Below are 16,069 nucleotides of genomic sequence, written 5' to 3' on the forward strand. Positions count from 1 at the left end.
CCGCCATCTTGATCTCAAACTCTTAGATCTCTGATTTCTTATAATTAAGTCAAATTTTTCAATATATTCTTTTAACATAATCACTGAAAATAAAAATTCATAGCCAAGTAACCAAGAAATGTCTTGAACTCTAAGCACATTCTGAATATTTATGTTGATTTTCAACTTTTAATCAAATGGTAAAATATAAATTCAATTTGTGAAATAAGCATTTATTCTAAAGAGTTTGAAAGTTGAAATGTTAATAAATCACTGTTAGCACATATATACTCTCTCTCTCCAAGTCCCAAATTACCTATTTTTCACAATTCTTTTGTTTGAATCCCATCTTTTGTGTATAAGTTTTTATGTCAAAAATAGATTTGAAGTGTTTCAATTGCTGGCATTTATATCTGAAAACAGTTGGAATGATGTAGCTTATTTTTGGCAAGCAGAATCAAGATCCACCACAAAGCAATCCATAATGTAGAGCCTATAGCATAAATTTTTGTCTTTAGTGGGAATAAATCCACAATAGGTTAGGGACTAACTGTACACATTTACTTCTGAAGTTTATGTGGCAGTTTAGTGATTAATCACTAACCTTGGTAAATGCCAATTTCCTACTTACTAGGAGTAAGAACATCTATTTGTGCAACTCAAATGGAAAAGGTATGTGATTTAATTATTTGTCTGCTCCAAAACTCCTCTTCAGCTGGATAAGCTTTTACATTTCCAGTGCCTTTTTTAAAAAATTTTATTTATTTGTTTTTATTTTTGGCTGTGTTGGGTCTTTGTTGTGGTGTGTGGGCTTCTCATTGTTGTGGCTTCTCTTGTTGTGGAGCATGGGCTCTAGTGCATGGGCTTCAGTAGTTGTAGCATGCAGGCTCAGCAGTTGTGGCTCATGGGCTCTAGAGCGCAGGCTCAGTAGTCGTGGCACACGGGCTTAGCTGCTCCGCAGCATGTGGGATCTTCCTGGACCAGGGCTCAAACCCGTGTCCCCTGCATTGGCAGGCGGATTCTTAACCACTGTGCCACCAGGGAAGCCCCTCAGTGCCTCTTTAATGCACAAGTGTGGACCTCAATTTTTGAGGCCCAATGCAAGAGCTCGTGTCATGGCAAACTTGATGAGAAATAATACTGCCAAGTGAACCAGAAAGATATTTTATTTAACAGATTTCAAATGAAGGTCAAAGTTATCTGGAACAGATACTTTTCCAATCTACATTTCGTGTTTCCTGAAGTGCTGCCTGCCAGAGCAAAACAACATAATATTTCTGGTTGCTTGAAGGAAAGGATGTTGATATTGCTTACTTATTTTTGCAGATACACAGTTCAGTAACTCTCTTACACAGAAACACTATACAAAAGCTTTCTATAACTTAAATACAGTAGTAAATACCTTATTAAACAAGGTTTTGAGTCATCTGGGAAGTGAAGTAACCAGAGAGAGCTTGCCAGACTTCTACTCACCCCAGACCACCTCCCCTTGGAGATGACTTAAAAGGCTCATCTTAGAGATACTCGCAGCATATATGTTCTACTGAGATTTGGACCTTGAATGCTTTACATTCTAAACTGAGCTTCACTGGACCATGTAGTTTTACAACCAGAAATCTTTCAGCAAGATTACTATTTTTTGAGAAGGGCCTGAGAGGATTGTGTTGCCTATTTCAAAAGGAATTTTTGCTAAATGGATTGAATTTTAAACTCTGTCTCAATATTGAGAATTTGGTTATGTTCTGATTTTTGTGGAGATAATTATCTTAGAAATACTGGTAGTGGTCTTACTAATGCACTTTTGGTACAAATTAGATATGGCTCCTATGTTGGTTTTGATTTGGTTATTGGATTCAGTAAATTTCTTATTAGTAACTCTTATACTGAGCATTTCAATTTTGAATTGTGTATTAGTTTGAAAACTTTTATGGTGAGATGATCTCTTGCAATTGCTAGTGATCTATTTTCATAAAACACTTTCATATATTGCTTATATGTTTGAAAGTGTTCATTGTATTCTCTTTTTCTCTGGGTATAAGTTCAGCTCTCTGGCGCTTTTTCAATCGAATTAAAAATTGTGCCTAGGTAAGTACTTCTCAAAGATGAAGTAAATATATGAAATTTGGCTAGTAACCGCTTGTTGTAATAGCATGCTGAGTTCTCAAAATTAAAATTAATTACTACTTTCAATTATTTATACATGTGTTCTGTTAAAACAATTTTGAGACCATTAAATATGTGTACTATCCCTTCAGTCATAAGCGAATAATGATTAACTTCATGACAAGACAGTGAGCACCATTAAGACTGTCAAGAGAATACTTTTGACTTTTCAACTCTTAAACTATTTCTTTCTCTGAAACAATATTTACAAAAATAATAAACACTGAATTCTTTTATACAATGTATTCTAATTTTATGTTTTATATTATATGTGATAACGGAGATTATATTGTGAGCACATTTAAAAGCAAAGTTTTTCATGTGACCTGAGTAGATATCAGGAGTTTCCTATTATCGTCAAGAATTATGTGCTATAAGATGCAAAGATACAGTCACGTGAGGAAAATTTGATATCATTGTACACTGAGAAATGCACCTGTAGCCAAGCAGGGCCCTTCAGACTTCAAGGGAAACTTTGCAAACTAAGACAGATAAACATTTATATGTATAATGTCTATTGGCTCTAGAGCTTTCTAAACGGCAATACCATATTCGTCATCAGACAATTTTGTAGGGAATAAAACTTCTGGAATTTCTTTTATTTAATTTTTATGCCTCTCTAGATATAAAGGGTTTGTTTTACCTTTAGAGATACACTGAGCTATGGGAACAAACACTTGGTGAGTCTCACTGTGTGGGCCTGGATGTGCAGTCTCCAGCCCCTTACCCTTCATTTTGTACTTTTACTGTTATCTCACTTACCAAAAGGAGCCGAGGAGGCATTAAACTAATTCTACTGACTTTTTTTTTAATGTATGTTACTCTTGTCCTGAATCTACAGGATGTTACTACCACTAATAGCCACTTTTGCACCATTAAAAACAGCTTAAGTAACAACTTCCAGAGAAGTTCTTAGTTATAGGACTGTACCTGTTTCAATTCAGGGACTCTCCAGTTGCCTTGCTACCTACTTTCCATCTCCCAGAAATCCAGACACCTTGCTAAAACTGCCTCATAAGTTACTTGAGGTAACCTTCAGCTCAATAAGGTGTCTGCCCAGTGGGATTTACAGCATTACCCTTTCTAAAGACTGTACAAATATGTGGCAGCAGTGAGCTAGAAGACACCATGTGGGTCAAAACCATAATGCTAAAAATAAAACACTTAAATTCTCTTGAATACTACAGAAACAGCATTTAAGAATTTATTGAAAAAATAATTTATATGCTTCCATTTTATCTAGGATGAATTCTTTTTTTTTTTTTTTTTTTTGCGGAATGCGGGCCTCTCACTGTTGTGGCCTCTCCCGTTGCGGGGCACAGGTTCCGGACGCGCAGGCTCAGCGGCCATGGCTCACGGGTCCAGCCGCTCTGTGGCATGTGGGATCTTCCCGGACTGGGGCATGAACCCGTGTCCCCTGCATCGGCAGGCGGACTCTCAACCACTGTGCCACCAGGGAAGCCCTAGGATGAATTCTTAATCTCAGTTATAGACCTCCCTCTTCCTATATTCTTAAATATCTATGCAGTAGTGTGCAGAACCTACTTCAGAATTTGTATTTGGGCAAATGCTCATGGTGAGCTGAGGCGACCATCTGTATAATTCATCAGAAAGATGAATGTACTTGAGGAGAAGCATAGTTTTACACGAATCACCTGTATAACTGCCTCAGATTTCCACATTATGTGCAATCCTACTTGGAATAAAATACTGAACTTTTTACCCATTAACAGATTTGCTAATAATATTAGTTATATTTTTGGTATTCAAAGTTTAGTTATCTGACCGCAGAGAGCTAGCCACTCATCATAACCTATTTAAATGCATATAAAGAAATTCTTTGATATTAGAGACACCTGGTTTTTACATAAAGCATAATGCCTAATTCAATTGTAGACACAGATGTCCACATTAATTACAATTTTATCATTCAGACAGCATTTATGCTAGCTTCATATGAACAATTTCCTTTACTTTTTCAATAAGTAATAAAGCTAGAGGCTAGAAATGGTAGAAACTGTAGATGAAAATCTGTATTTTTAGAATTAAATGTGAAAATGTGCGAAATTAAGGGATATTTACGTACATCTTTATGGCAACCTTTTACACTGCGTGACTAGCTCAAATATCTGTACAAAAATGGGGAGTGATAAATCCAATTGAAAATGTAATAATGCACGTATGTGCATGCATGTGTGCATAATACACACACACACAGGCAGACGCTGAATTTACAAAATGTATTGGGTAGCTGGTGGCCATAGTAGAATGAAGGACAGGAGGTTATGAAGAGGCATCCCAGACTCCAATTACAGTTATACATTAATTGTGCATTCATAAAAGCCTGACAAATAATTGTTTTTCCAGGAAGATATTATAAGTAACATTTTAACACATGTAGGAAGAAAACATCTTAAATTCTTAAAATCACAATTAGATAAATTAAACAGTACAATAAGCTGATGGCTATAAAGAACCCTCGTTATAAAGACTTGTCCATTCATGTTTGAAACAACACCATGTCCTTTATTCATTCTAACATATAGTTTCTGTTAAGTTTTTAACTGTTGTAATGCATGGAAAGTAAATATTTTGAAATATAATCTAATAGAAAGCCACATACACAGTTTAATCTGTTTATATTAAAAACATTTCTAAGGTGTGGCTAAAATTAGGTTTATTTTCAAATTACGTAAACTGGAAAGGTTATTTGAGTTGTTGTTTTCTAATAAGTAGATGATTAATTGCGTTTTCCTGAGCAATTCTGTCAGGACACGATGGTAATTTAGCTAATAACATGTTGTCTTGTGTTCTGAGAACACTGAAGAATCCAAATTTCATTTTCTGGGCAATGTACTGAGGTCATTTGGTACAAAAGAGAAAAGTGGGATAAAGTTTTAATGTTAACTGGGAAAAAATTCTGGGAATAAATACTTTTTTAATAGGAATATTAACACTTGCCTTTGTCACGTTAATTGCACATCTCACTTAAAAAATGGAAATGCTAAATATTTCTAGGGACATATCATTACATTTCAATAACTGGGATAATCAAAGTGAGTCCAATTTATCCTGAGGACAGTAAATCCGCAAAGGGGGAAAAGACAAACTATACATGAAAACACTTAGTCCCACTTTAAATTTTACAGTATCTATATATTTGTCTACGTATTTAAGGATGTAGTCAGCAAAAATATTCACATTAAACTATCAATACTTACAGAAATTATTTTTCTTCTACTCAGGAAGACCATTTGTACTAAGTTAACATGGGAAACTTAGAGGAAATCCTCCTTAGGAGACCTACTCAACTGATCATTTCTCTTTAGAATATAGTTCAGGAAAGTAATTAAAGAGGTCTCAGGTGTTTTCATCTGTAGGTCACTCCTTTCAATGCGAATTACAGTTCATGGGTAAAGTTGACATTTTTGGTGAAATAACATCAACTCAGTTTCTTCTAAACAAATGTCTACATCAAAAGACTGTAATTATTGCACAATTCGTGGCAGTGAAGTGACCAAGGATTAGATGGTCATTTATGCTCTTACCTTTAGGTGCAGTGCCTTCTCAAGAAAGCCTAATGTGGACAAGCTAGCAGAGGATGTGAAAGCAGGTGAGTCCATCTGCTTATGTTTTGTATTACTCTTTCCATCCGAAATCACCTTAATCAGCTATTTTACCATTGAAATAACATACAAAGGAAGGAATTAATAGTTACCAGTTGTGCAATAATATAAGTCATAATGGAAGTGTTTTGTGAGCAAACTTCACACTGCCACCCCCAACACACACATACACACACACACGCAAGTTTAATATGCCAAATGGAAGTGTATTAATAGTGGTTCACTTTTCCAGTATTTCTCAAGGTATGGTTCACTGACCCAATTAACAGTGGCAGTCAGAAAGTGGAAATTGTGATTACGTCCCCTAGGAAAACTATATACTATATGAAGAAGAAAACTGTAAGGGCTAAGAAAGTAAAAATGTTCAGTTTGTATCTTATTTCTACTGGAGGGTGCAGGGATTGGGAAGGAGACGTGGAGAAAAAGCCCAATCAAGACTTCATGGGATTAAGGACTGTGGAAAACTCTTTGTCAAGCGCACAGTTCTAAATGCTTGGCTGCACATTCTCAGGATGAAATGATAGAGAAAAGGTATGGACAGACGTAGGGCTTCCTCATGTCCAAACTGAACTCATATATTTTCATTTGCTCTTTTAAACTACAAGAAGAGTGTTAACTGAATGATCCTATGAAATGCAACAGAGTTCAGATAGCTTAGAGAATCATAAATATAGAAATGGCACTTTATTTTATTCCTGGAGGGAAAGGGTTGTTTTGGGCACTTTCCATGGCTCAGGGAGCAGATTTGTTAATTTCCTGGCAATAGAGAAATCTTAACCTCAGATTCTTAGCCATGTAATTCCTGTTCATCAGCAACTGAGTCCAAACTGGAACACTGGGAAAGGAGAACGAATATTCACCCATCAAATGTGTGGGTTGTTACCAGATCAGTGGCACCTCACAGCCTCTGTTCCTGTGTGCAGCTTTGCTATAAGAAAGGTAGCTAGTTAAGGACATATGTACCTTAGAAAGACTCTGACATATATTTTCAACTGTAGTGAGTTAGGCAGAACGCAAAGCAGAGTAATAAGAGTTAATGTTTTCACCTATTTATTTTTATATTTCACATGTATATTTTATATGTTCAATGTAGGCAAGAATTGCTAATGTTACTGTGAGGTGAAATGTTAAAAGTAACTCAGGAACAGGTAGTATATATAAAGACCAACACAAATGCATGGAAAACATGGGTGAAAAGAGAAAAGGATAAGGTTTAAATGATTCAAAACCTAAACAAAATTAATATATAGATATACTATCCTCCATTCGGTGCATGAGAAAATTATTTGATATTGGAATTAAATATCTTTATTTTCTGGTTTTCTTGAATACAACTTCTTCAAATTTTCAATGATTTCAGGAATTTAAAAAACTAGCTATTTTTAATCTGGGTTCCAAGAGAAAGAGAAATATGCTGAATTGATTGCTATACCTTGGAAAACGTCAATTTTACTATTTTGACCAAATAGGCTAGAAATAATGGGACCCTATTGCCTTCATATTCCAATATTACTTCCAAAATAAGAGCAAGTAAAATCATGCTCAGGATTCTTTGACTATAAGAAACAATACCTTCTTAGAAGGCAAATGAAAGAAATTCAAGATCAGTAACAATAGAGAAAAGAGTCAACAAAAGGTTTCAAAATTCTAGCATTATAAGATTAAGCTTAATAATCACAAGACTCTCAGTGTTCACACAGCTGTCATAAAAAGTGAAAGTTAAAATTATTCTTGGTAAATTCGTGTGTCTGTACAAGGTGTCATCTTCAGGTTACCTTGGCTTGAGTTAAAGACCTTGTCGTTTGAATTTTTCATGAAAGCCTCTCTGTGGCTTGAAAGCTTGAAGTTGTTCTCCAGTGTGCAGTCCTAGCCTCTGGCACACCGTGTGATTAATGGCAACTAGTTTGATTAGTTTAAATCTGGAACATAAATTTTAATTCAGCTTCCTTTTCCCCTCTTAACAGTTCTGCCTGACATCCCTGTCATGCACAGGCAAAAATCTTTATTTTCAGAAGGAATAAATCCTTATGGATTTGAGAGAAATAAGTCATCTGGGATGAGGAACTAGTAAATATATTGCCAAATTTTCACTTTAGATACCATACGCCTAAAGAAATGTGGATGCCCCTTACCTGAGATTAAACAATGCTTTTCAAAGTCTCTGGAGTCTGGATATATAGTTGCTGATCAATGGTTATTTTTATCACAATTTTCAAAGAAAGGATCACCAACTTAGCTTTAGAATGTAAAATCAGTCTTCAGACTTTGCTATTATGACTTTGATGTTTGTATGCCTGACTCAACACAGAAAACCCAAAAGATCTGGAAAGGGCCATAGAGCAATGTGCTTTCATAAGGGAAGTGTTTTGTTTAAATTTTTCTAATGTTTTATGAACAGTTATATGAAGCAGATGTAGCCTACTGAAGTCAATGGCTAGATGAAATATAGTTATATCAATAATTTCGCTCTACTATAAGTCCTATATCCTGGGAACAGAGCAGGTGCTCTGCTGGCCGCAAGAAGGGACAGTCAGTTTTGCTGCTACTAAGATACCTGGGTAGAGAAGCAGCACTCCAGAGCCCCTGGTGTGTGATTAAAAACTCCCTCCCCCTTGTGCTGAAAGTCTCAATCATTTGAATCTATCTCCTTTGCAGTGTCTATGTGGAGATATTCACAAGTCTGAATAAAAATGAGGTACATTTCACGTTAGTATGTTATTAAAAATTTAGCTCTAGCATTCCTGGTGACAAGTGACATATTCAAGCAAATAGCTGTGTTACCACTTCTGGGCTTTATCATATTAAAGAGGAAATATGTTGCTAAAAATATGATGACCCCTGTCACTTTATTGCTATGGTCTAAGCAATCATGGCTAATTAATGATTTTCTGTATCATCTAAGACAAATCAAGAATTCCATCTAGAGCAGTTATTGCAGAAATATACTGTGTTAGGCCCCAGTTAAGCTTTTGTTGATTTGAAGTAACACTTCTCCTACATAAAAAGTACAAAAATACTCACTGAAGGTTACTGAGAAGTTGTTTGATTTGACATAAAGATGAAGACACACTTCTTTTCTGAGACAGTATACTTTGTGATTCACAGGATAACTTGCATCACACGCAATTTAATGAAAGCTCTCAAATAAGCGATTTTATTCCTATCCATGATTGCAGACATTTACAAAACCATAACATCTGAGTTCACCTTAAAAAATAACTTATATAAAGCAGTGATATACACAGCACAAAATAGATCAGGGAGGGGCAGGAGCAACTTTTAATAATTAAAATGTAAACGTGAAAAAAAGGATGGAATAAAAGTCCCTACTTATTTCTACTTAAGATGTCATGTGATAGTATTTTACAATGTCCTGTGGGTCAATGTATGTATGTGCATGTGTCCATATAACATACACACATACAATACATTCTCTTTCCCACACATATACATACACAGATAATCATTTGCAGTTCCGTTGAGGGCAATTCTAATATGCCGCTCTGTACAGTTGTTCGAATCACGTTTGGACCCGCTTTCTTCACAAAATAGGGGAGAGAGCAGGAAATAAAAAGGTTGGTTTGGTGTGACTGAGATTCCTTTGTTTAACTGTACACTGTGATGAATAATTTTCTTCCGTAGTAGTTCTGTGAAGGGCTGACTCACTGTGGTTTCCATGAGGAGACTTGGTAATGGATCACACACTCATTGTCATGCTAGGGGAGTACTAGAAGGAGAGAAGAATCCATATTTTAACAACAATTCTTCTACAGGCCACTAACATTTTCCTTGGTAAACAATAGTAACTGTGAATTTTAATGTCTTTTATGCACAAGCTTTAAATACAGCATAAAAATAAGAAAGCATAAAAAGAGTAAAATTATATAGAATTGACTGTCCTGAACTGTTAAATATTTCCTCTGGAAAGCAAGCAGTCTCATTCTCTCTCTGAGCTTAGGGGTTTGATAAGTATCTAGTCCCTCAGCTTTCTCCTAGCCAGATTCATGTTTCATAGGCCCTTGGAACAATTTGGGTAAATCTAGTCCAAGGTTGATTCATAATAATCAAATACGTGTGAGGGATAGGATAGTCTTTGTTAGCTGTGTAAACTTGGGAGGTTACTAACCTCTCTGTGCTTGTTTCCTCACCTGTAAAATCAGCTTAATGATAGTATCGATCTTAAACGGGTTTTGGGAGGACTGACTATAAAACCCTTAAAACTATGTATTTATTGAATACACGGAAAGTGCTCAGTAAATGCTGGAGTAATAGTATAACTCCCAGCTGGCCATAAGAAATCCTTATTAAAGCATTTAGAAAATACTTAAGAGTCTGATTTATACTTTAGCATATAAACTTCTTCCTTGAAGCTGTGACTCCTAGCTCAATCCACAAGCATTTCTGGGTGGGAGTAGGGGCATTCTTGTTACATGTTACTTGTCAGTTTGAGGCTGACCATTGGTAAAAGGCGAGACTTTCAGAAATTTGGAAAAGTGGTCTTAACAAATGACAAACAGCAATTATTTTGATAATGATGCCAATCTACCCTCATATGCTTGAGGAATAGACTGTGACAGAAAAGTTCTAGAGCAGCTCTGCCCAACAGAACTTACTTCAACGATGGACACGTTCCACAACCTGTGGTGTCCAGTATGAAAGCCACTAGCCACATGTGGCAACTTGAGCCCACGAAGTGTGGCCAGTGCCACCGAGGAACTAAAATTTTTTTTTTTTGGTACGCTGGCCTCTCACTGTTGTGGCCTCTCCCGTTGCGGAGCACAGGCTCCAGACGCGCAGGCTCAGCGGCCGTGGCTCATGGGCCCAGCCGCTCCGCGGCACGTGGGATCTTCCTGGACCGGGGCACGAACCCGTGTCCCCTGCATCGGCAGGCGGACTCTCAACCACTGCGCCACCAGGGAAGCCCAGGAATTAAAATTTTAATGTTATTTAACTTTAACTTATTTAAATATCTCCACGTAGCTGGTGGCCACCATCTTGGACAGCACATTATAGATCCCCTGTGACGGGAAGGAAGAGCGTCTATTTCCAAGTGGTAACGGTTTCCATATTTAATATGACCTCGTGAATATTTTAAATGCTTTATGAGAACCTGTGAGGACCAGGGCAAAAGGGAATTCCTTTTAATGTGCTAATAATGATTGCGCCTCATGGAAAGAGGCAGATAAAGTGAGAGGGTTTGGTCCCAGGCTGCAGGGGCTTAACCAGGAACAGTGATGGTCCTGGGAAGGGGAGCATGAACCTTCTAAAAAAGGAACAGACAGAACAGAAAGAAGTGAATTCCAAATGAGCGGAGGTCGTGCAGGAACCAGAAACAAAGTATAAGGTGTGTACTAGATAGGGATGGATTTGTTAATATGGTGAAAGCAGGATTTCCCAGGGAAGAGCGCAGGGTGACAGTGGCTCAGCTGGCAGAAGTCTGGACTGGAGGTCATTAGAGTTTGATCTAGTGCTCAAACCAAAAAGCCCACATTGATCCTGAGTAAAAGCAGATGACTAAGCCTGAAAACGGGTCACTGGACCTTAGGGGGAGGATTGTTAATCCTTTAAACACAGGTCAAATCAAGGAAAAATCTACTTGTTAATCCCTTAATAGACTCAAATTTCCTCAGTATAGGAAAGCTAATTTACATATGTTACTGACCTTCCACATTGGATTACAGTGAGTAGGGTGATATAAAGGGGAGACCGCCAGAGAAGCGAAAGGGGATTCAGTTTGATAGAAAAACTCCCTCTTTATGCTTGATAGTGGCAATGAAAAAGCAAAGCTAAACAAAACCCAAAACCCCCAAACAATCATTGAGAAGGATCAGTGAAGTGGAGCCCACCCCGTCCCTGAGCTGGGAGGGGATCTACCCCCATCTCATCAGGAGATACCATGCAAATCTCCACTACAAATAATGACAGCACACTGCCATGACCTATCCACAACCTTTGACAAAATAATCATATTTTGGCATTTGACTTTCAGGGGCAAGACTAAACAAGGAGATAAATGGATACTAAGGTTTTATTAAAAGTAGAAAACATAAGAATATGGCAAAATGGGCATAGGAAATTTCATCTATGCTTTCTATGGCTACTGCTTATTTACCGTAAGGATCGGTGGTGAGCCAATCAGTACTGCCCAGTAGAACCTTCTGTGATGATGGATATGTTCTATTCTGTGCTGTTCAGTACAGCGCCCACACATGGCTGCTGAGCTCTTAAAACGTAGCTAGTGTAACTTAGGAACTGAAAATGTAACTGTATTTAATTTTAAATAGCGCAGCTAGATCATTACTCATTATTTTTTCTATATATATATATTTTTTGGCGGTATGCGGGCCTCTCACTGTTGTGGCCTCTCCCGTTGTGGAGCACAGGCTCCGGACGTGCAGGCTCAGCGGCCATGGCTCACGGGCCCAGCCGCTCCGCGGCATGCGGGATCTTCCCGGACCAGGGCACGAACCCGCGTCCCCTGCATCAGCAGGCAGACTCTCAACCACTGCACCACCAGGGAAGCCCATCAATCATTATTTTAAAGACAAAGCTTTTAATGGGTATATTGTGCCAATCTAAAAACAGTGAAAGACTTTAAAGCTTTTTTAAAGTCTCCTTTTTTAAAAAGGACTTCAAAGGATATGTTGGAAAAAAATTTTCTGGATAAGTCGTAATTAATTCTAGAGACCGTCTCATTTAATGCACATCCTGAATAATCAAATTTTAAAAATCCCTGAATCCTTTTTTCACAAGGATTATTCCAGTTCATTCAAATGCAATGTAACATTAGGGAATATAGTTAAGAATATATTATAGCCTTCATTCTAATTATACACCATTAAAAGTATGCGTATATAGAGACAAGTATATATGCACATTCTCTGCTACCAAGCATGGTTATTGGTTGCTCCCATTTCTTAACATTGGCAATTGTTAGGATTTTTAACCTGTGTTATTTCAAATATCTTAAGCAAATCTTACAGTAAAATGAGAATTTGTTACAGATTCATTGGGAAGTTAAGAGAGTTAGGCTTATTCAGGGAGGAAACTGAGTGGAAAATAGGGTACAACATGAAAGTCAGGGCCAGATTCAGTCAGAAAGGATGGAAGCACCATCTCCAAGCAATACAGCTCAAAAATTAGCAAGCATCTAATGAAATTTAAATTTTGAATAGTACAAGTAACTGTAAAATGATGCCCTAAGTGTATTTGGTACAGTAAAACAGATTGTATTTGTGTGTGACTGTCTTTATAAGCGATGGGCTGTTTGCACTGCTAAGGCTGTAAACTGCTCGTCTGCTGCTGCCTTTATTGAAACTCCTTCAACTAAGTAAGATTGAGGGAAATTGCAAACTTTCTAGGGAAACTCACAGAATGTGCCAGCAAAAAGGAATTTTGCTATTGATTACTATTCAAGCAGAAGTGGCTTACAGTTTTCTAGAAGTAGAAGAGCAAGTGTTAAATGGGGTATCGTATTTAGAGACATAAAATATTCATGGTGTATTGTCCTGAGACCACACTGCAATGTTTCTGTTGTACTGCTGCATCAATATGCCATGACATATTCTAGTGTTTGTGTCAGAATGCTGTGATATCAGGTTGCCCTGATATCACAGCATTCAAAACTATTCTGAGTCTGGTTCTCCTCGATCAAATGATAAAATGGCCTTACAGTGCTGTTGACTGCATCAGTGTTTGGTTATGCATGTAAAACATGAGCTAGAGAATTTATTATACCCAGTTCATGTACCATGGACTCCATCAGAAATATCCATTAAATCTTCGAACAATGTGCATACATTTCTGTTCACACACTTCAAGAACACTTCAGATCTTACATTTCTCTTCATACACTTCAAGAACACTTCAGATCTTACATTTCTATTTCTAAGCATCTATATAATATTTTTTCTTAATGAGAGATAATACTACAGGTACCTGAGCTGAACTAAAGTGAAATAAATCTAGTGTGTATGTGACTATGTAAAAAAAAAAATTGGGGCATATGTGATTTCTTTACAAGAGAAGAAAATGAAAAAAGGCAGTAAGGGTAGTAGGAAATGATCTACCACCTTGTTTCTAATTTCTGTTTGACACCATGATTTTAATAGCATGTTTGCTCAGTATGGTGCAAATATTCTGCTAAATTAATTCAAGAAATAAGACTAACTGCTTTCTTTACTTGAGAGGCACGAAGCACTATTCCTTGAATTAAGCCTTTTTGTATTATGTTTTTAAAGCCAAACATTTTATAGAGTTTGAACACTAGGGGGCATCTTTGTTTCTTGAAATAAAGGCTTTTTTTGGATCCCCCCCCAAAAGAGTCTGAATGTTGAAACATTTTTTGATTCCTATTTTCTTGTGTAAAGTGTGTTGGCACTGCAAGGTTTCTGCCTTTGGATTGGACATTTCTGTTTCTATATTGATTACATTAAGTAGTATGTGTAAGGTGACTGGGATAGTGTCTGTACATGATAATCAGTCAATAGACGTTTGCTGTCTGCCCAGGCCTCTTATGTGGTTAAACTTCAAGATAAAGACCGACAAACTCTCAAAAGGCAGACTGTTCAAAAATCTGTGCTTTTCAGACTTATGTGCATTAAAAACCACTAGAATTCAGTTTGCATGTTTAGTTACTGGAAATGTTTTCTTTTTAAAAATTATTTATTTTTAATTGGAGTATAATTGCTTTACAGTGTTGTGTTAGTTTCTGCTGTACAGTGAAGTGAATCAGCTATATGTATACATATATCCCCTCCCTCTTGGACCTCCTGGTTTTCCTTGATGATAGTAAAGGTAACTTAGCGGAGATACCTAGTCTATTTACTTCAAGGCCTTACTACATTTGTCAGCAATGAATCTCTTTTGTCTTCTTCCTCTCTGTTCTCTTTTCTTGATCTTTTAAAAAGGTGCAAACAAAAATGTGTGGATATGATAGAGGAAGCCACAGATAACCAGGGTGTCACTCATAGCATGTAGACCCCTCACCTGGCAGACAGAACAGCGCAGCCAGTGTGGACCCGCTTCCAAGGCTGCACTACCCTCCAGGCGGTGGTGCAGGTTCTCAACCATCATCCAAGTATTTCTCTTTTGGGGACTTTGCTAGTGGGGACAGGAGAGAGGGAGGGGGGAGACAGGAGGGAGCTTCTGTTTTCTGCTAACTCTGCACAGCAGTCTGGCGTTTTACCTGCTTCTTGGCTTTAAGGGTAGCGAGGCTGGGTCAGGAGTCAGGGTGGGGGAAGCCCTACTCCAGTGGCTCTATATGCTACGCACATATTCCCAGAGGGATCTGCTATCCAGCATGTGCATAATCCACTTGGGGTTAAAGGATGAGGCTGGTGTTTATTCTGCACAAAGTAGTTTTTTAAGTCCTGTTCTATCTGATTCTCTGATCCCCGTGAAGAGCTTTCTGATGCCAACTCTGAAGCAGCTCCCCTCTCTGGCAAACAAGGCGGCAGTCGCCCACAACAAATCTGGGAAGGAAGGAGGAGAGTTCCTGTCGTCGCTGCCCCTAAAGCTAAAGTCACGTGGAACCTTTTTAAAGAAGTTTTCTTTTCCAATACAAAATTAATACTTTCCTTGGTGCTCTTAAAACACCTGGTTTATATCTATTGTAGCACTTATTAATCTGACATATGGTTTAATTAGTTGTGTAAACATGTTCTTCCCATCAGATTGCATTCTTTGAGGTTAGGGATGTATTATGTTTGTTTCAGAATATTTTGTCCTTAACCTAGTGCTTTGCATAGTGCAGGCTCAATACATGTTGAATTGAACTGAATTAATTATCATATACCTCACTGAATTATACCATTACTGGAAGAATTAGCATAAAATGAAATTAATGTCTCTAGTTAGATAAAGTGAACATTAATTAATTAAAATTAACTAATTTGTCCATAGTCTTGAAGCAAACTAGTGAAAGAAACGGGCTCTAAGAAATCCCATAATCCTAAGCATTATGAAAAACTATATAGTTCCTCACATTTTTCTATTTCCTCATCGACAGGCTAATCTTTTGATTTCTTTAAATATGAGTTTTTATGTATACCTTCTTGGTTCTCACTAATCATAAATATCCTGCAAATAAAACAGATAAACTAAAGATCATAATATTATTTCTAGTTTTAACAGAAATTAAAGTCTAAAAACAAGGGAAGTCTTGTCCCATGCCGAGGTGCTAGGTCAACACCAAGAAATAAAGGAAACCACAGAACACTCCATCTTGGGTTCCATTTTGGGAAGCAGCCATTCTGTGCAAAAGTAGGTATGTTATTAGCCACCGCTTCAAATTCTGATGG

The 16,069-nt window shown here is 37.3% G+C and overlaps 1 protein-coding gene and 1 long non-coding RNA gene across 5 annotated transcripts in view; one reads left to right on the forward strand and one right to left on the reverse strand.

Annotated features, from left to right (window-relative positions):
• The window catches only part of LOC307184796, a 59,043-nt gene that overhangs the window by 19,446 nt on the left and 23,528 nt on the right, over positions 1 to 16,069 (forward strand). Inside the window, exon 3 of one of the 2 annotated variants that reach the window (XR_013827828.1) lies at positions 5,697 to 8,508. The exons of the other annotated variant lie outside the window; for it this stretch is intronic. This is a non-coding gene — a long non-coding RNA (uncharacterized lncRNA). Of the gene's footprint in view, positions 1 to 5,696; positions 8,509 to 16,069 lie in introns of those variants that run through there. 2 annotated transcript variants of the gene reach the window in all.
• SSBP2 (single stranded DNA binding protein 2) overlaps positions 8,705 to 16,069 on the reverse strand; it is a gene marked incomplete at its 3' end in the record, with an annotated part of 298,632 nt that continues 291,267 nt past the window's right edge. The window contains exon 18 of one of the 3 annotated variants that reach the window (XM_079918569.1): positions 8,705 to 9,495. In XM_079918569.1, the coding sequence (XP_079774695.1) occupies positions 9,466 to 9,495 (30 nt within the window). The remainder of the gene's footprint in view (positions 9,496 to 16,069) is intronic. The other 2 variants (XM_079918568.1, XM_079918566.1) reach the window with 2 other exon arrangements.

Source organism: Stenella coeruleoalba (genome assembly GCF_951394435.1).
Source record: "Stenella coeruleoalba genome assembly, chromosome: 3".
Classification (NCBI taxonomy): domain Eukaryota; kingdom Metazoa; phylum Chordata; class Mammalia; order Artiodactyla; family Delphinidae; genus Stenella; species Stenella coeruleoalba.